A 21,627-nucleotide genomic window follows, 5' to 3' on the forward strand; every position below is an offset into this window, starting at 1 on the left:
ACCAATGTGCTGGAGACATGAGCTGCAATCGGCTGGACCACTTAACAACAATCAGAATCAGAGCAGGAATGTTCACCTGCTGTGGGCGAATCAAAGAGAGAGAGAGAGCGAGCGAGCGAGAGGACAGAGAAACAGACTGCTCAATATTCACTCAGCTCAGCCTTGGAATCTCGCATGTTTTCACCAGCGAGACGCAGCCATGGTGATTTTTGATAATCACCGCTCTTGAAGCAAAACAGTGAGGTGCAGAGGCAGAGAAAGAAGGAGATACATGTTGACGTGCAGGGGGAAAGAAAGGGGAAAAGAAAGAGAGAGATTACCCTACAGGGAGAAATGAAAGACAAAAGAGGAAAGAGGTGGAGTGGGAGGATGGAAGAACAGGGCTCTTTTAGAGCGGCAGCGCTGCTTAATTCCTCTGCAGGGGTTCAAAGGGGCTGTGTGTGTGTGTGTGAGAGTGTGTGTGTGTGTGTACGGGGAACAGGATCTTTAATAACCCGTGAGAAGGGATCCACACACACACACACACATACATACACACACAGAAACTCGCACAAACGCGCGTGCACTGGGGTTGACATTTTCTCTCAGCTCCATTGTTCCCTCCGCCTGGCTCACCTTGACATCAGAGGCAGCAGGACTCATTACCAGCTAGGGGGAATGAAAGGAGCTCATGGAGGGAGGAGGAGCGCGGACTGGGAGAGGAGGGAGGAGATCAGGAGGAAAAAAGGAAGAAGGCTGACGCTGAGGCGGGCACCCTGACACAACCCCCTCCCCCTCTCCAACCCCCCCCCCCCCCCCCCCCCCCCCCCCCCCCCACTTCACCACTGCGCGTGGACGGAATCTGAATCCACTCTTCATGAATCTTCTGATACCTCCACAGTTGGGCATGATGGCGAACATGATTTCTTTAGTTTGTCATATCGTCCATCTTTTTTCTTTTCTCTTTAAATAGTCAGATTGAAATGAATAACAAAGTAAGCAGGACAAAGAACTTTTACGCAGCAACACCTGCTACAAAGAGCTGTAGTTGTAATGTTGATATGTAATATACAACGTTTCAGGGAAAAAGCTTGAAAATACAAAACACCATTAAATCTATGAGTCACCTTAAGATACTTTCATTCAGCTACAAGATGGGATCATTTGATGAGTTTCAGGATTTTCATTTTTGGAATGAAGTCGATTCAATTCTCCGCGCAGAAATGCAGAATATACCTTTTACTCTTTTTTTTGTTGAAAGAAATGTTGACAGAACCTGCACTCTTTCCAACCCTGGTTAGAATTCAGACTCTTGGTGCTGTATAAACAGTCACACAAAACTTTAACTTTCCCAACACAACAAAACAGAAAAATGAATATACCAGTAGCATGTCCATGAAAGATAGTGGAGGTTAATTATGTGTAATAATAGTAAAATAGCGTTCATGTCATCATATAAGTTGTAATCATGACCCTAATTATGACAAACATGAACGCCTTTAATGAATGAATTTAATTGTAACATAAAAGTATTAATATTTTCAAAAATATTTTTTATTTTGTTAGAACTGAAAAATGTTTGTACTATGACCAGGTGATTCTAAAACAGGCTAAGGTCCCGATCAGACAGAGCGCCTTTAAGTAGCAGGTGGCGGCTTTTTTGTCACTGTTTTTGCATGCTGCTTTTGCGTTGCAGAGCACCACGCGTTTTTCGGCTCGGTGCGCCTCGCGTTTTTGAGGAAACGCTCTGAGTGTTCAACTCAACTCAAAGCAGAAAAGCGCCCGACGTCATGGGCGTTTTTTCTCAGTGTCCAATCGGATGAAAGGAGGGACGGGCCTTCTGTCAGTTTACAATATAACGGTTAGATTAATGACAGCTATGATTCCGTGGTTGCCTGAACAACAGTAAAAAAAAACAAGCTGCTTTTTTTTTCAACAGTAGGCTTCAACAAAAAAGGCAGTGCGGTGCGCCTGGCGCTTTACAGGTTGTTAAATGCGAGGCGCACCGTACTGCCTCTGTCAGATCCCTAAAAAGGCTTTTCAGGCAGTTTTTCTTTGAAAAAAGATTATTTTTATGTGAAAGGAAAACAAACATCTGCCATCGGCAAAATTGTTGTTTTCAACATCAGTATTGGTATCAGCCCTGATTTTCTCAATCAGTGCATCCCTATTGGAAAGTACTTAATCCTGACATGACCAAGTTTATAAGAATGAACCAGCGTCCTGAAGGAGTGTCTGAAGGAAGTGAGAGCGAACTTTACCAAATGTAAATACATGTATTACAGGTGAACCTATTACCTGGGGTCTGGTAGTTGAGTCGCCTCATCTCCACAGGGTCGGAGGAGTTGGCCAGCAGGGAGTCTTTCACCCCACCTGAGTGCTCATCTTTGGGTAGGGGCGATGCCCGCTTCCTGAGGTGACAGAAACAGACAGTGAGGTGTTAACAGACCAGCTACTAAATAAAGATCTCTAATTCTATACATCAAGTTAAGGACAAGTGAAAATGACAGGATGATGAAGGATTACGTCAATTTCCTCTATGTGGTTAGAAAAGGCCTGAAGTAAAAAATGCATACATTCTCACTGTGTTTCACGCCTGATGAGGCTAATGGTTAACTGTTCTCAAAACTAGTTGTGAGGATCAGCACTTCAAGAGACAGTAGGTATCAGGGAATTACCCCCATTAGTTTGCCAACTGGAGTTTAATGTGTTTGAAGGAATGGCATCATTTTCCTGGAGTGGGCTAGGTTGGATTTGTTTGCCGCTGGATAGGTGACAGCTGCTGTGTGGGTATGTGTACATGAGCGCGTGTTTGTGTGTAGCAAAGATTAAAATGTGTGATTTTTGCTGCTGTGTGTGTGCCCTAACAACACATTGTGTTTACTGGCTTTCCAGATTGAGAGGAAAACAGGCGGCTGCTGTAATTAGCTCATCAGCTGGGTGGCACAACACTGGGTAATTAGACCAGTTCTGCAGCACCTGCACTGCCAGGCCCGGGCTAGCTGCGTCTAGCATAGCACGGAACAGCTCAGATTGGCTCGGCTCAGTCAACCGCAACTTTGTCCATCAGGCGGACAGAGGGATAGAAAACGCAGACCGCCTGTATTCTAATGTTCAGACAGCCAGCATCTGTTGACATACACACACAGATGTACACTTCCCCACCTCTCTCCCTTTCACAGCTACACACAGTCACACAGATACAGCTGCAGACTCACAAGCCGTCTGACTGCAAATGGAAATGGGCGGAAAGAAGCATCAGGGCGCCCTGTGGAAATTTCACATCTCATTGCACTCCATTTGCAAGTGGCGAGCTCGGGTTTTAGGCAGGAGCAGGGCCTTCTGTTGAAGCCCGGCGTGGTGAGAATTTATAAAGCTGGTGGTGCACACACAGCCTTAACCCCGTCCACCTCATGCCGCCGGGGCCTGGGCCTCACCGCCACCTGTTATCTTATGCTGCAGGGGCTTAAGCTAATGCTAGCAGCGTGACGGCTAATCTATGACAAGCATCTTTTCCTCTCCAGCCGAGACTTGAGCCAGACCGTATCCGGTTTTCCCAGAGACCACTGCTGGTGTAGGGCTGGGTTTGGGGGAGGGTGGGGGGGTTGAAAGAGTTGGGCATCTGTGAGCTGTTCTCCACACCCCTCATGTCTCCCTCTGACCCAATCAGATGCCAATCTACATGACACTTTAGTGCTGGGCTAAAGTAAACATGGCAGCAATCTCAATGGGGTTATTCATCTCAGGCTCAAAGTGAGGGTTAAGACGTGTGAGAATGTAAGCACACACACACTTATACACACACACACAGCGCGGGTGTATGAGTGCGTGCAGTACAGGGTGCGTTTAATGAGGGTAGAACAGGGCCCTTTGTTGAGACTCCTGCCACGAGGAAGCAGGGAGAGGGGGAGAAAAGTGGAGGAATGGGTCTCGGTGGAAAATGTCAGCTTAAAAGATGGGAACATTTCTTTTTCAGCAGTTCCCTGTCTGGCATTTACTTCACAATGGCCCATTCAGCAGCAGGTGATGCCTTGGCATATTCAGATGGGGCCAATCCTGAAGGGGCGCGCTGACACTGGCTGGATAATGAAACACAGCACGGAGACAAACCCTGGCAGACAGGACGATCTGAGGGGGAACACTGGCACTAGATGTGGAACATGCACTGGTGCACGGAGGTGACCTGAGGGTTCCTCTGACCCCAGTTATCAAGGGCTGCAGAGTCTGCTGCCTCTCATGTCTTGTAAGTCATGTAAAACTGAACGAATCAGATTAGACATGCCAATTTAAAGAGGATTCCTTTTATTTCTGTTTCAGTGGATTTTTGGAGGAGAGCCTACTGGAGCTGAGAGGAAGCTGACCCTGTAACCCAGAAATATACATACACCAGCAATTTCACAACACGGATGAAAGGGACTCGGGTGGTGGGAGATGAAGTTGTGATGACGTTACAGTGACAGTACCCACCTTTCCTGTTTGCTGCTTTCAAAAAGGGCAAAAAGAAGGGGGGGATTAAAAGGTAAATTTTAATTATATGGAACTATAACTTCTTTTTTCTGTACTATTTCCAGGGAGCTAAATCCAGTTACTCCAAAATTGTAAACCACATCTTGAAAGCACTGCATAAAAAGGTATCTTAACACACGCTGGAGCATTTCGAGAATAACCTCATCATTGTTCACTGCTCGTGTTGATCTTGGCGAATATGCAGGTAGCAATAACAACCCGAGCGAGGGTGTGATTATTCCTTTGCACATTTTCTGCCAGTCCGCAGTGAAAAGGGCACACAGCCACCTCCCCACAGTCCCTCCTGTCGATCTGTGTCTACATGGAGAAAGGGCCTCCAGACAGAGGATGTGATACTCAGCAGTGAGCTGTCTCAAGGCCTGTTATTAACTGGTCCCTTTCTAAGTGTGCTGGAGACCGCAGCCATGGAGCAGCCTGGGAGGCTGTGGATGGCAGGTTGCAGAATAGGTATGATGTGAAATGGAGAAATTGTAAAGAAGTTATCAGGAGAGGAAAGAGGGGGGCTGAATCAGGAAGAAACCCACCAAGGTAAATAATAGCTCGCAGGTAATGTTGGTACTTTTGAAGAGTCCAAATCAGCAACTATTTTATATAATTGTTTCATAATTAAAGTTAAAGAAAACAGAAAAAAATCTTACATTATAGAAACATTTGTATTTTTGAGTTTTGGCTATTTTTCATACAAAGCAAAACAGTTGATAAAACCCTTTGTAATCACCACCGGACCTTCAGCTCAACAAATGCAGCAAAAGCATGACAGCCTTTGCTACGCTCCTGGCTAGGATTCTACTTAATGGAGAGACAGGCTCCTTCATCATCTGAGAGATCTCATTCATCATCTGACCCTAGAACAAATTCAGTATGCTGCGAAAGGCTGTGCCCTCAAGTTTTACACCATTTGGCAACCAGTTCTGAATCAGGTGGAAGAGATGGATTTTGGATGGATTTAAATGTTTTTATTGATTTATTTTTTAAATGTTATTTCTATTTTATTTTTCACATTTCTTTGTGTGTTGTTTGGTTATGTGTTGACATGTTATATGGAACAAATGTCATGGTATAGATAAGAGTTACATTTGGGACAGGATCTTGGTAAAAACTGAAATCTGCCAAATAGATTTTTGGAAAACAAACACCTTGCAATGAGCATTTTTTACTGTTTACTTATGCGGTATGGAACAAACCCTCATTCGAGCAAATGAACAGCTTATTCATTGAAAAACTAAAATAATTGTTAAATGAAGCCCTATCATTTTTTTTTATCAATGAATCATTCCTATTTTTGTTTGAATAACTGATTAAACATTTTATATATAAAATAGGGAAAAAAGCCTTTCACTATTATCAAGGGCCCAAAGTGAGAAAGTCCGATTCCAAATATATAAAGCTAAATGTTTAAGTTTAGTTGTTATAGAAACAAGAAAATATATACAAATTTTACATTATAAATTACCTGAAATTATTAACTGATGACCTAAATAGTCGACCAACTAATAAACGTATCCCTTCAGCACTAGTTGTATCTCCGGTCTGCTGCACAGGAGTAGCTGAGCTGCTTTTAAGGGATATTGACTGAGATTCTAGTTAAGCCCTCTGTTGCAGCCTTCTGTTTCTTATTTCAAATGACCATTGGTGTTGCCCAAAACACATTTCTCCCTCCTAACTAAGAGTTTTTGACAGCCAAGCTGTGCTTTTCATTAGGGAGGGGATGTCAGCTGCCATTTTAACTGACACTTCACATAGAACTGTTAAAAACGGCCAACTGGGCCAAAATCTTCTGGGGAGAAATGAGAATTTTCTGACAGACAAATCAATCGGCCTTTGGTTCCTTTCCCGTTACACTGTATATGCGGTAAGGAAATCGGATGTTACAGTTTGGTGGAGTGAGCAGTCTGGTGCAAGTGGCAGAAGGGAGCATGTCTCATTACCATTCCTGATGCAACCAAAAGAAACCTACAATCACAAGTGTCACTGCAGTTCAACCTCACAGCGACACGGAGACAAATGACTGAGCGCAGCCTCTTACTTCTTAAAGAGCAGGATGGCGATGACGATGATGATGATGAGGACCACGGCCAACACGGGACCCATGACCCACAGCATCTCGGGTTGCTCCTGAGCCAGGCTTGCTTTGACGTGGACCGGGTCGGAGTAGGGACTGGCTGAAAACGTCATCTGTGGGGGAAAAGAAAAGAGGGAGAGTACAGCTGTGTGAGAGCCAAGATACTGCAGAGCTATAAGATGTATGCAACGTTCCTTCTTATCTAAATGTGCTCGCCCAGAGGGGTTTTTAGACTTCCTAAAATGCGAGATAAAAATAGTCTATGCATCACAGGGGAAAAGAGGTTCATGTTAGCATTCTTCGGCATGGTTTTAATTGTAGAGGAACTATAGGAAGTTTGAGGTTGTTCTAAATCTCTTTCACAAAGTACACTGGCTAGGTGAAGAAACATAAATGCATCATCATAACCTCCAACACAGAATCAAGGTAAAGCTTGTGTTAACCTGCTAAGATAACAAAAGGATATAGGTCATAAATCTGTTATCAGAAATCCAGGAAGTGAACAATGTGAGACAATAACAAGGTAACAGACAACCTCCTACATTATTAAATCAGCAGAATATCAGGAGACATTTATTATACAGTATTTTCTGAAGCTAATTTAACACTGTGGGAAACACTAAAAATACATATATAGTGTTTGCGATGTCTACCTTGTTAAGGAAAAGGAATCAAAGTACCTGAATGCAAATTTCCTGCTTCTGGCAGCCTGAGAAGTTATTTATGCTAATAATAAGCTACGGTTCAAGGATGCAACGGAACAAGCCATGAAGCTAACTCAAAAGACATCCTCCCAAAAACAATAACCATCCTGCTTAATGAAGTTATTATGCTTCCATTAAAGCATTGCATCACGTTAGATGATGACAGAGCTGGTGAGAGACAGCAGAGCAAGAGAGGCGAGACAGAGAGGCAGGGATGAGTGTGCATGTCCCTTGGCCACAGAGATAAATGGGGGCACAGGAGAGGACTCATCTCTTCTTCATTAGTGCTCACACCGTGACGGAAGAGGAGGAGGAGGAGGTGACGGCGAGGGTGCGTTTCCACCTTGGTTGTAAATGAGACATCTCTCCGCTCCTTCATCTTCAAATGACGCAGGGGGGAAGGGAGGGACTGAGGTGCGTGTGAGTGGGTGTCTGAGGAGTGGGTGCATGAGGCGACACAGGATGGTGTTCAAAAAAAGTGTCTGAAAGGAGACGGAGTCCAACTGCAGGAGAGTTAGGTGACAGATGAGAAAAAGAAAGAGGGAGGTGCGAGGCATTTGTCATTAGAGCTCAGCGTGGCTCTTATTGAATGACGAGGGGAGATGCAGGTTTGGGAGAGGAGGCGGGTATGCGGAGGGGGCATGGGTGACAGATCACAGCCCTTGAAGGGAATTGGGCTCCCAGCGTGCAGCGGGAGTGGCGGGGCGGCAGGCAGCAGTAATCCGGATCATTAGCCGCACAGCAGCCTGCTCTTCTGCACACAGGCAGATATTAATTGGAAAGATAAGCTGAGATGAGCTCAAAGAGTCTTGCGCTCTGTCATATAGTTTTGTTATCTCGTACTCTTGGGCAACTGCCGGAAAAATGTACTGTATGGGTGTGTGAATGTTACAGCATGTCTCAATCGTGTACGTGCAAACCACAGTGTTCTGATATTAGCCTCAGACACAAGATAACTCAAGTAGGAAAGTGAAAAGAGCCACATTTTGACACGAGAGCAGTAGTTTAAAGCAGCATCTTTCCTTCACACAGAGATGAATACACTGAGCTCTTCTGTCCCGGACTGTGTGAACCTATTATCTAAGAACAAAGAGAAACCACACAGCAGAGAGACAGTGCCAGTGTGACGACAACGCGAGGCTTCCTGTTCCTCCAGGAGGGCCCAAAAAAGGCTGTAGGATGTGGCCCTGCAGGGAATCCTGGGAAAAAAGTTTTTTTTTTCCGGGGTTGGTGTAACAAATGACTGCAGCTGTGCTTTCAGTGACGGATAAGGGAGGAAGAGTGAGAGGAGAGGGAACGGACGGACAAAAAGAGAGGGCTTTTTGTCTGTTGGTCACGCCAAAGTACTGGGATCATCCATTTGAACGGCCCTAATATCTGATAAAAGCTCAGTCACGCAGATCCTAATGCCCTCGCAGAGTGATATCACAATGGAGCGATGGTGCAGTGAAGGAATGTGTGAGAGTGAGTCAGAGACAGTGAGGGATGTATATGTGTGTGTGTGTGTGTGTGTGTGTAACCACTCTGAATAAGTGTGTACGTTTAAATACCTGGATTCACTGAGCTTAAAGGCTAAAGAATCTTTCACCTACTGTCTTATTCATGAGGAAAACATACGACCAATGTACTGTTTATAACATTCAGGTAGCAGGTTTTACATTTTAACCTCTGTTGTATAAATAATTAACTTTAATCCCAAGTTAAATACATGGGACATGGATGCAGTTAGTTTGAGCTTCTCTCTCAGTAATGGGCTGTATGTTTTGCTGTTCAAAAAGCCACCACTGCTGAGCCTCTCATCTGTGAAATCGTCTCACCGGTCACATTTCAAAATCTCCCAGTTGAAAAGATGTTTACAGTTATATGTCATAATTTGAAGTTTATCAGGAACTCAAGTACTTTGGGCAATTTCCACAGCTTGTGAAAATAAAGAAAGTAGGTTACGCTGGCTGTTTCAGTGTGTAAGATACATATTTAATCACCATTTCAAATCGTTTGTGCTCAAAATCTCTGTTTCAGGTTGTGCTGACAAGTTAGATCTCAGCTGAGTCTTTGGGGCTTTTAAGCTATTTATAACTGAAGTTGTTTAAAAATGCTAAGAGCAAAACCTAAATAGATTCCACAAAGGAATCAAAATTGGAAAGTAGATTGAAAATGGATTCAGGTTCGATAAAAACAACTGTATGAAATTTAGAGGAAAATGAGGAGTGTATATGACAGTGGATGTAAAGACAGCGGATAAATGTGATTACTGTACAGTCCATCTCGGATCCCATCAGCTATAGTCTGATGACGATATAGCCTCTGGGGACAACGGTGATCATTTAGCTAGCAGTTATTGATAAACCACTTCCAGTCAAGACTTCCTTTTCCGCGTGCTGCATTGTTTACAGAAAAAGAAAGCGTTTTTCTTTTGATTGACTTTAATAAACGGGTCTTACTTTTGCTGAAATTTAAACATCAAGATGCAAATTAGTAAAAAGTCAAAACAAAGCTTTGTCAGGTCTGTCCTCAAGAGGAGAAGAAAACTACTTTTAAAATGCTCGTTTGTCGAACGGAGGTCGGATCCATCGTGTCTGATGCATTTGAGGAAGTCAAGAAATCTGAACTCTGAACAGCTTTCCCGACACAGCGTCAAGGGAGTTTGTCTCAAGTTGAATTTTGGATGTAGAACGGATTGTTAGCTGAACTTGCTGCAGATGTCTGTTTAAAGAGATTAATAAGAAGGTAAAACATTAGTTTTTTTTACACTGCGGTTCTGCCTCAGCGTCGTAACGAAGCTCCGCCGTCATTCTGCCTTTGCCATTTTACATTGGACCAAGCAACACCGAGGTAAAGCTGCCCCAGTGTGTGTTTTTACAAAGCATTCCGGCAGTGTGGAAGCAAAACGTGCGCGGGGTGTAAACAAACAGCGCATGCTTCAAATACACACACACAGCGCTGTTCTGCCCTGCCGGCTCTGCTGTTTACACAGACGCAGATTTGCCTCTGTTACAACCTCCGACGCCAGCTCAGAGGCGGAATGACTTTGCCCGAATATTGCATCTCTAGCTACAGTCAGATGACGCTGATGGGAGCTGGGATGTCATTGCGGTGCATTATATTCCGCCTGCTTTTGCTCTGCACACGACTGTTTGTCCTGCATACAGCGCAGCCTCCTGATACTGTGCAGTATATTCAGCTGTAAGCACAATGAGCGAATGAATGTATTTCTATATGTGTGCATCTGTCAGTGAAAGAAAGAGCAAGCGTGTGATTCTGTGAAAAGACAAAATAAAAAGTGTGTGTAAGTGCGTGTGAGCATACATCATTTTATCCAAGCCTGTTCTCAAGTCCCTCTGAGTCTCCACAAGAATGTTTGTCTAGGTCGCTGCCGCTGAGAGTACGTGTATGATTGTAAGTGTTTGTCTGAGACAGAGAAAGAGAACGAGAGAGAGAGAGAGAAAGAGAGTGGGTGATGAGAGATGGCACAGAGCGGGGAGACAGAGAGAGAGAGAGAGAGATAGAGAGAGAGAGAGAGAGAGAGAGAGGCTGAACTAGGTGTTATGGTTGTAGCAGTATATCGAGTCAGTGTTCTGGCCTGTGGGCTACACAACTTCCCCAGTCCGCCGCTGCTCTGCCGTCCCCTGAGCGCAGAATCCGCTACGTGCAGCACAGGCACATTTGTTTCTACTCGCCGTTGACCCCGCGAGCTCCACGTCTCTCCAAAAGTGGCTTAAATAAGCCGCGGGGGTGTGTGCCAGACAAACAAACAAACATGCAAAGACGCCCATTATGTATCTGCCGCGCTCGCTGCCTCCCCGGGGAGGCTGAGGAGCTCATCGTTGCATGACACGGGGAAAGACAACGAAAGGGAGGGAGAGGAGGCATGCTCCAGAAAGAGATATAGAGACATAAAATAGAGAGGTGCAAGAATTGAGAGGAAGAAGTGATAGTATGAGTGAGAATGCCTTTATCTATGAGGAACAGAAACATGGCTGCAGGGCTTAGCCTCCCCTGTATGATGACCCTTCTCCCTCACACTGTAGCTCTCCTTTCATACTTTCTTTCCACAACTTGTTTTCCCCTTACATGCCCTCTTTCCCATTCAGCACCAGAACTTCACTCTTCCCTCTCTGGCTGTGTGAATACCAAGCAACCCAGAATATCTGGAGGCATCACTAGAGGGGAGAAGGAACTAGGAGTGTAAGCGACACAGTGCAGTTGAATGGAGAATCCCTTTGACCACCCTCGGTGGAAAGTTGGCCTTGAATACGCTTATACTCTTTGCTGGAATAAAAAAGCATCTTGTTTTCATAATTCTCTCTTGATTTTGTTTGTTGAAGCCTTTTGATTTTTGAAAGAAGCCGGCCTTCCATGTTAAGGGTGTTTTAAGCCCAGAGCACCAACAGAATTAGTGCTACAAAGCCAATTCTTGTAGCGAGTGAGCGGAATATAAAATGTCTGGAAAGCGCTGCAAACGAAAAACACTGTGGTAAACACATCTCTGCGCCACAAACTCACCTCTCCCTTATCAAAAGAAAAGCACACATTAGCACAGCATCCTCCTCTCCAACCAGTTCACTTCCTCTCATGCGGGCTTCACAGGCTGGACGGGACACAATACAAACATTTAGCTCTCCTCTTTTCCTCTCTCCAACACCTCCCTTCCTCTCTGTCTCACATCACACAATATTTCATGCTACCTCCCTCCCTCACTCTCTTCTCGCATTAAATGATACTGTTTATACACACCCAGCATCTATCATCCCATTTCACACTTCCCCCGGCTTGTTTATCTGCCTTGGGTGCTGGGGAGACATGAAGGCACACTCTTCTTCTTCTTTCTCTCTCTCATCCCCCTTCGCCTTCCTTCTCTCTCTTCTTTCCTCCAACCACTGCTGCCTGCTTGTGGCCATTGATATACGAGGGCTTATTAAACCCTGGCGGTCCTGTTTGATCTACGCTGAGGGAGTTTGGGTGGTGCTGGGGAAGTGTAGTAAAGACACAAGTCATTTACTCCAGTACTTGTTGTCTTATTCTCCTGGGTCTGGTGAAGATCCTGCTCGAGGCGGCTTCTGCCAACTGCTCGATCCCGCTGCCTGCTTTACCTTCTGTACCCGCTTGTGTTTGGTAATAAATGTTTGCAAGTGCTGCGTTGGGGGTGACAAAAACAAACGCTGCTGTGGTATCTGAGTTTCCCAAAGAGTGCGGTTAGGGGATTTGCGCGGCGATCAATGACAGCCTGCCTGTAGTCTCCACCTCAGAATTCAGCAAGTTGTCATGCACACAAGAAACAAGGTTACAGGGAGAACTGAAGGGAAAAAAAGGTGTTTACATGCACTGCAGTGATCTTGTGACTGAGAATCCCACGTTTATTATATGCTGCGGGTCAGTTATTGGATTTCTTTCCTCACCTCTACTGTACTTTGAACCAAGGATTGAATATTTTTAGTGAATTTGTGACACAGCCTGAAGAGGGCTTTTTTTTTTTCATCCAGGACTTTGGACTGACGGTTCATTGAGGGGGCACGCTCTGTAGTATGAAACTGACAGTCCTTCCTTTCTATGTGTGCGCGTCCTTGGCTTGTTACAAAATCGTCCACTGCTCAGTTGTGGATGTCAAGCTATTTAAACTTCTCTTTTCTGTTTCACTGTTGGTCTGACTTTGTATATAATTACTGCGGCTGTAAGGATTAACTGCAGATCTTTACTTTAATCCCTGCAACACTTGCTCTGCATAAAGTAGGGATGCACGATATTGGATTTTTGGCCAATATCCGATATGCCGATATTTTCCAACCCTTTTTGCCAATTGCAATACTGAGCTATTGGGCACATGTTTTTTTTCCACCTAATCGCAGAGAACATCAAGTCTCCCCTGTGGTGGAATTGATATCATGCCTACTCTTAAGTGGCCAAAAACTGCCATTAAGCAGACATCTTCTTCACGCTTGGTGGAAGTGGGGTTGTACAACACGCGTCTGATCCCTCACGTTCCTGAGCACACCTGAATGCAGCATCCCGCCGAAACACAGCAGTGAGGGACTAGTTTACTGCACCTACTACAGAGACATCAGTGATCGCCGACGGACTCTTTTTTATCACGTGTGCGTCCATGAATGTGTAAGTTAGTTTTGCACTGATGTTTATGTTACACTCTGTTAGCGTCAGCTTTGGCCGTGAGTGTATTTTCGGCATGTTTGATGTTGTTAACTCCGGTAAATTGACGAGAATGTGAGCTAACTGTTAGCTAGTTAAGAGCTGTGAAAGTTGTTTAACTTCTATTCATTGGCTCGAGTTTCTCTAACTTTTTAGTCTTTATTTGTATATTGTTGAGAACTTTGCGCAGGCAGTGCGCGTGCACACTCCTGCTGAGTTAATGTCGTAGCATTACTTCAAGCTTTTTAGAGAATCATCGAGCATTTAGGCAGAATTTAAGCGTTGTTTTATCGGTGGAAAATATCGGCAGAAAAGCCATTTCAAGCCATTATCTGCCGATGCCGTGCCGATAATATCGTGCATCCCTATCATGAAGTCTTTGTCATGGACATGTGCACATATATAAAAAAAACAAAAATAAACCTTTGTGAGTTCATGCATGGTAATAAAAACAGGTTTCTATAGTAATGCAATGTGTAACCCAGTTAAAGCGTCTCATGTGTATGGAGTTTCCGACATAACGTACTGCAGAAAGCAGTTGGTGAAGTGAAGGTAAACACACTGATTGACTCACCCTGTAAGTGAAGCCTGATTAATTCAAGCGATTTAGTTTAAAGGTGGGCGGGTGCTACATAGTTTAAGGAGGGGAAGTACACAGTATAAGACAAATCTTGAGTGCCACTGATCCAACCTGCTGCGTCTGGCGGGTGCAGTTAGAGTGTTGTGCTGCGATGGGGTTTAAGGATCTCCTTTGAAGTCAAGTGTATCATGGCTGCCCACTATAGCCTCCTTCGCACCTCCCTCCCCTTGTCAGAGAGAAGGAGAGGGGGATTACTGGGAGGGGAGGGGGGCTTTAGGGACATTTAAAGCAGCATTTCAAGGGAATCAGGCCTGCTTTACAGACTCCCTAGGCCCTGTGACCAGGCCCTCGTCTTCCTCTTAACTCCAGCTGCACTAATCAATCTCCTCTGCTCTCTTCATGGTGGAGAAAGACGGGAAGAGGGAGAGAGACTTAGAGAAGAAGAGAGGGAAGGAAAGAAGAAAGGGAGGAGAGAGAAGAGAGAAAGTAAAAGGTGAAAAGTCTGGGATTTGGTTTCGGACATGGAGAACTTGCTCTCCCCCCTCTGTGGTCGCCCAGGGCCCAGCTTCTGAATATGCATGTCTCGGGTAGTGGAGGAGCCCAGAGCAATTGCACACTCTCATTCTTCCTGCAGTGAAGTTTACTCCAGACCATCACATTGAGAGCTGGGACTCTGCGTTAGTGCTGTTTGACGAGTGTATGGGGCCTCCACTTGGAAAGCCGAGAGTCTTGTATAAGCATTGTTAAGAGATCTGCACGGGGCCCTGCCGGCTCTCCAAAATGGCAACGCTGGGTCTCTGATGTTGTTGTCAACTGATAAGGGAGTTATCAGGACAGGCTGCAATGACTTTTAGAGACGGCCGTAGTAAAGGGTAAGTGGCAATAAAAACAACAACAATTTGGCTTGCCACTGCCATTTTGTAATCGTTTGATTGGAAGCCTTGTTAGAGCCTGAGGATGGGTGATAAACTTAAACAGTTCCTCTGAAAAAACTAAAGCTGACAAGCACAAATGTAAAAAATAAGCTCAGGTAAATTAAGTTCTAATCTAACAAATACAGAAGGGCCCTATACTCGGAAAGCAAAAAATACTACTGTAAGGCATGTTGTTGAGAAGGATTGTCTGTGCTTAATCAGTAAAATGGAGGTTTTTATTTAAAGCTGCTGTGTGTTGATTTTGGCGCCCCCTGTGGACAAAGCAGTGCCTCTTATCTCTTTGCTGATTTTGTCCTGTACATGCTTCTGTGGTGGTCTTTTAACAAAAGAATCTCCTCCTGCTGTCTTTAACAGTCATAGGTATACCTTTTTGCCCTGCAAAATGTAAACAAAGGCAGCGTGCAGTTAATCGCAGGGTTGCCAGGTCTGCAGTTTTCCCGCTGAATTGGGCTACCTTTGAAGTGTTGCCGCCGGTGGAAATTTTTGTCCGCTGGTTGGGTAGACCTATTTTGCATGCAAATTACATGACTAATAGGCTATCTATAAATATCAATCCTTAATTTTTTGGATAACTTTTAGATTAAATAATTTATTCATACCAAAATCCAACCAAAGGGACTCCAGATCATTCAGCACTACACACAATGGACATGGGACACATGCCCACATAACAAACCCGCACACACTACTTTGCCCGACACAGTTAGTGAACTTGAACACAGTGTACCGAATGTATACGGACTGTGTGCAGTCAGCTAGCCAGCTATTGTCCGCAGCTGTGACACCTGCAGTGGAATCCGCATCAATTCAAGCAAGTACCCTAGCCGAGGAGAAACATGAAGCCCGGCAAGTGGGCAAAATACGGGAAGAAATACACAAAGGACTTGGAAAGTGAAAACAGAATCAAAGAATGGATAGGACGTCTGCCTGGGGATGGTACAAAAGGTTCTTGTCGGTACTGTAAAACCGAGATTGCAGGGGGTGAGAGGAGTTTTCCATGATGGATGACAGTTTTGATAACATCCTCCTCTCACCCACCTCTATGACCGTCAATCTGTGTATTTTATAATGCTTTTGGCAATGATAACAATGCCGTTGGACTAAAAAGCAGTGTATATGGTTTGGCAGGGGTGTATTTTGAGTTCTAGCTTGGGGCTGGTTTTGATTGGCCATTGGGCTGGTTTTGTCACACAGACCTGGCAACCCTGGTTAATCGCTTCGTCTGACACCTACCCCCCGCCAGCGGTGTCAGGCATTAAAAATAACTATAATCAAACTTGTTGCTGATGGTCTGTTTGCTTTTGTAGGTCATAAAGAGTAATCAGAATTAATTTCAGTCTGTTACATAACAAGCAAAAAACTCTTTAACATGTGTGCGTCTCTTACATAATTCGCGGTGCTGTCTGTCCCCTCGTATCGGAGCACGGCCAGCACAAAGCACATGTACTCCTGCGGACTGGTCAGGGGCTTGTTGTAGAAGCCGTTGTATCTCTTCTCATCACCCAGGGTGAATGTGGCTGGCAGTGAGGCCAACTTGGCAGCAATATAAGGCTTGGAGGAATCCAGGTGGCGTCTGCGCCTCAGGACCGGGCCTTCACTTGACTTGAGCAGCTGTGGACAAGAGAGAGAGCAAAGGTTAGGATCACGTTGTGAACAAATTTTGACCCTGACTTCTGATCGAATTTCACAGGAGAAGTAAGAATTAATAAATTGTTATATATGAAGAGACAAAATGTACTGCATCACAACATGAATGTCTTTACTTCCTTCTGTGTCCAATCTGTGTCCTGGTCTGGTTCTTCCCATGCCCCCAAATAAAAGATAATGATTCCACACAACGACGTTGCCCTTTGCTCAGTGATATAACTTTGCAAACAATGCAGCCAAGCTACGAAGTGAGCAATTAGCGTTTGCTCCAGCACACAATCTCAGCATGACTGCCAGCCCGGTTAATAAATGAGCAGGAGCATACAGCACTGCGGCATTATGTTTTCAGCAGCATTTTGTTTTCTGTCAGTGATGTCTCATGTGCTGCTCCAGATGTAGCTTTATTAAATCATTATGTCGAAGGGAGGAGACAATGGCCTGCTCAGTGTTTAATGACTCAGGGAGTCCCATCTCTCTCCCTCTGTAGGTCTCCTCTGTTATTTCTTCTGGGAGCTTGAACAAAAGCAACCCGAAGCAACGAGCCTCGCAGTTTACTTAAAAATGATGCTATTAATATTTAGGAATGTCATTTAGCCTAAATTCTCTCGTGTGCAAGGAAGACCTTTATGCAATAGAATAATAAAGCAGTCATAAATCTTTATCCTCATTTGAATACCTTAAGTAAAACTTTGTTTGGGGTTGCCAAACCCTGATGATAAAGACAAAAATAGAGGTGAAGCAGTCATTTGGAACTATTGTTTTGAAAAGTGCTTTACAATTAAATTGTACTTGCCAAACATTTGTATCCATAGCTATATAAGATTGAGACTGTTCACTGTGCACAGATGGGTACAGTTTGCAGACCTGGCATCCAATCAGGACATTCCCCACCTGCCCGAGTGAGTCATTGTCTAAAATCTCTCTGCCTTTCAACCCCCCTCCTGAGCCCAGGAGGGTAGAGCTAATTAGCTACAACGAGCGACTTCCTACCCAGTTGGAACGGAAGATGCTATCGGTGACCCCTGACCTCACACATTAGCCAATCAGCCACCAGCTGGCACTCACCTCGTCCAGTTCCATCTCGTCGGGATTCTTCCACTGCCGTGTTGACTGGGACACGGGCACCACCACGATGTAGTACCACCTGCCAAGAAAAATAAAGCCTGTGTGAATGCAGAGCGACTGAAGCACATACACGCCGAGATCAAAGGGGGCCGAGCGCATTAATGAACACAGTCAAAACATTTAGGAAGACATACTTTCGCTGTGACGTTTGCTGGACTGAATTCAAAACTTTGTGAGTGGTTCACAAGCGGGTCTAACCAAGGTCGAACACCAGCAGATTGGCGCTGCATTCTCCAATTAATGGCTAATCACTAAGAACATCTGCCATGTAGACTGGAACAAACACTATCCCAGTGAGAGGAGCCTTCAGCTAACAGAGAGCCCCACAGGATTCCTTAGGTTAATAGGACCAGCTATGTGACCACTCGTGTGTGTTTCCCTTTACTGCTATCATTATAAAGAGCGTGAATAGAAGGTAAAGAAAGACATCAGAAAGACATTCAGGAGCTTCAGGCCGAACTTAGGTGTTATTATGTAATGAATGGAGGGATGTGCTTGTGGGTACACGCTGTACAAACATCTGTTTCTGTGTTTATTTGTGTACTGGTTCTCTCTTTCTGTCCCTCTCCGGTTCTCCCCCAGTCTGTCTTCGCTCAGCTCAAAGTTTTTTCCCCACTGCGGCATTCAACCACTTGTAAAATCAGCTGCTGCTGACAGAAAGAGCAGCTGCTTCTCTCCCCTTTCTCTCCAGGCCTCGGCTGTGTGATTCAACAGTCAGTCAAGTCTGGGAGTGGGAGAAGACATGTATAACAAGACTCCTCACCCCCTTCTCTTACCCACACACACACACACACCCACACACAAACACACACCTCCACTCTCCCATCCCCAATCACGTGTGCTCTTTGCCTGTCAGTCTGTGCTGGAGCTTGGCCAGCCCTGACAGCCCTGTAATCTTTTTACCAATCAACCCTGTGCACTCCCCCTACTCAGATGTGTCTGTATGTGTGTGTGTGTGTGTGTGTGTGCGTATATGAAGGAAAAGCTTTACCCGTCGGGGTCAGACACAATTCTGCTCTTAACAATTTGAGTCAAAAGATAATACAGCTCGACCTGACGTTAGAAGTCTCGATTATCATCAGCCGCTGTGTTAAGTCGGCTAAAAGTTCTTAGCTTACGTTACGTTTTAAGTTTCAAAACAGTTTTAGTATTGATCAGAAACAAGTCTGCCACTTGACGCTGCAGATGACCTGAGAAAGATTATTAAGTTTTCACAGTTTCTGTTCCTGTACTATCAGGGTCTTATGACAAATAGTGGTTGTTGGATAATAATTGTTAATTATAATTTGATTGTTACCATTTTGTGAGATTTTAAAATACCTATCACAATAAATTGCAATAATATATATGCCCCTCTTAATATTTTACACAAGAAGCTACACAAACCAGTTGTTCCCTAAAGGAAAGCTTAGTCACTTTAGCAGCCAACAACCAAATACAAATAAGGCTAATGCTACTTTATCTCTAATGCTAATTCAATAGAGTGTACTGGCTAACATCCATCAGTTGATTCCCGCCCTGATTCAGAGCCCCTCTGTGTCCTATGTGCCTCAGTACTGACCTGACACGTGTCGTGGTCTGGACCTGAGGCAGGTTGATGGTCATCTTGCCCCCCTGAGCCTGATGGGTGCTGGGCTTGGTCTTGATCAGGTCAGGGGCTGTGCGGATGGACACCTGCTGCTGCAGACCTCCAGCAATGTTGCCCCTGCTCGTCAGAACAAAGGAGTAGTCTGTGTCCGGCTGCAGCTGCGAGATCAGCTTCCTCTTCAGGTGTCCCTGCACTTCCACACTTTGCTGGTTGTACAAGATCTGCGAGCACAGCAGGGAGAACTTGCAGTTATGGACACACACACAAAATATATATCCTAATCACAAATGCAATATTCTCTCCTTTTACTCCATCCAACGGACACAGACGCAGCACGGTCCTCAGAGAGGCGCCTGTCTCATCTGACACCTCATCTCCTGTGTTTCGGTGTCACAGCAGCCTATTGGTGCCTATCCAATAGTTTTTTTTTTACACTTCAAATTGTCTTTGCGCCATTACCACGGGGTGGGAATTGGTATAATATCATTTTGACAGATTATTACACCTCATAAATGAACATGAATCTGGCTCTTTGTATTTTTCAGTGCGAATAGGGAAAGTCCCGTCATCACACCTTGGTTAAAGTGTTAACAGCTAATAGTGCTGCTCTTCCATTCAATTCAGTTACAAAAGTACATGCTATACATTGTGCTAAAGGAACAATGGAAGTAAACAGTTGTGTTACCATTCTTGTACTGTACTGTATCTATTTGGAGGTTGAGATTCTTTTATACAAAATATCATATTGAAAAGGGATTATTGAGGTAAAGACTTGCTCTATGTTGTTCTTTATGTTCTTTCAGGATCGCTGTCACTCACCTTGAAAGGCACTTGAGATTTGTAGTTTAGAGGCAAATCCCAGGTGAGGAGGACAGATGTTTTCATGACAGCTTTGACACCAAAGTTGAGGGTGGGGAAATCTAGGATGGGAAAATCCTCAGATTAATATCTCATATATGACATCTTGTACACCACAAAATGTGCATAATTCAATTTCACACTGCTGTAGCAGCCAGTAACCCCCTCAGTAAACAATGCGAACATATTATGCAGTTATACCTTTGAACCAAACTTGACAAGCCACAGGGGAGTTCGAAGAACATCAACAATCTCTTTCACGCTTGTTTACAGATCACATAAAAATAGCCTTCATTTCCCTAAGCCTGTTCCATTTATTTCACACCCTTCATAACATTATATGCAACAGGCCAAGATCTCTGTGATTACCAAGAAATGCATATGACAACATGTGTCTTAAAATAGGCCTCACGCTTAACCAGTTATAAATAAGGAATCTTACATTTATAAGATTATAAAATGCACAAGGCGGTACATGCTGAGTACGCCGCAGATTTGTGACTAATGGAAGGGAGGGTGAGGCGGCATGGTAATGTGACTGTAGCGTGTAATGAGATTAGTACTCTATAAATCAATAAACACAGTGCAGAACTGTATGGAGTGGTAGATGAGAAAGACGTGACACTGATAAAGACAGAAAAAGAGTTGCTTATAGAGTGTTCAAGAGCAGGTGATGTTTTCCTGCTGCTCATGCTGACTTGGGAAAGGTTGCGTGTGAGGAGGGAACGTGATTGTGTAATGATTATGTGCATCAACCCTGATGTTATGTTGTCAAATCAAACACCTCTGGTATGTTTGTGTATAAATGTCAGCCGTGTGTCATCCTACCATTGGACATGGTCCTGCTCTGGATGCTGGGGCTGAGGGGTCCTCCGCCCTTACTGGTGAACGCCTGCACCCGGATGTCGTAGGTGGTGTCGGGATTAAGGCCCTGGATTGTCATGTGCGTGTCGGCTGTGCGATTGGTGCTGTTCTGCTGACTGTTGATGTCCCTGTACACGACCACATAGTAGACGATCTTGCCGTTCCTTTCGGCAATCAGAGGAGGCTCCCAGGTCAGCTGTGTGCTGGACTGGGTCAGCCCTGTGACCTGCAGGTTGAAGGGGAACCCAGAGGGCACGTCTTCAGGGGTGCTGATCTCCTTTATGTAGGCCTCGCCGATGCCTGCTCGGTTGCGCGCGCTGAGGCGGAACACATAGGTGGCGCCTTTGTGCAGCCCAGTGGCCGTGTAATGGTCGTCAGTCTTTTTCAGCTCACGTGAGATGTAGGTCTCCTCGTCAGTGCGCTTGTACTGCAGCTGGTAGCCCATCAGCTCACCCACCATTTCCTTTGGTGGCTGCCACTGGATCAGCGCTGTGTTGCCCATGGTGGTGCTGATCATCATAGTGGGCTTGCCTGGCACTAAATGATTAAAGAAAAAGGCAATGTATAAGTTCTGCTGTAATTCATTTAAAAATGCAGAAACTTTTTAAAAATTATTT

General features: G+C 44.8%; 1 protein-coding gene across 11 annotated transcripts in view; it reads right to left on the bottom strand.

The window, feature by feature from the left end:
• LOC138611277 (receptor-type tyrosine-protein phosphatase F) overlaps positions 1–21,627 on the bottom strand; it is a 170,603-nt gene that overhangs the window by 24,166 nt on the left and 124,810 nt on the right. For all 11 annotated transcript variants that reach the window (XM_069684267.1, XM_069684266.1, XM_069684271.1 and 8 more), the window contains 7 exons: positions 20,975–21,547; positions 20,108–20,208; positions 19,262–19,509; positions 17,641–17,719; positions 16,315–16,539; positions 6,533–6,681; positions 2,278–2,390 (listed from right to left, as the gene is read on the bottom strand). In XM_069684267.1, coding sequence (XP_069540368.1) covers positions 2,278–2,390; positions 6,533–6,681; positions 16,315–16,539; positions 17,641–17,719; positions 19,262–19,509; positions 20,108–20,208; positions 20,975–21,547 — 1,488 coding nt within the window. The remainder of the gene's footprint in view (positions 1–2,277; positions 2,391–6,532; positions 6,682–16,314; positions 16,540–17,640; positions 17,720–19,261; positions 19,510–20,107; positions 20,209–20,974; positions 21,548–21,627) is intronic.

This window comes from Semicossyphus pulcher, unplaced genomic scaffold, assembly GCF_022749685.1.
Source record: "Semicossyphus pulcher isolate SPU_LCO1_2020_fin unplaced genomic scaffold, fSemPul1.0.p SCAF_7, whole genome shotgun sequence".
Classification (NCBI taxonomy): Eukaryota; Metazoa; Chordata; class Actinopteri; order Labriformes; family Labridae; genus Semicossyphus; species Semicossyphus pulcher.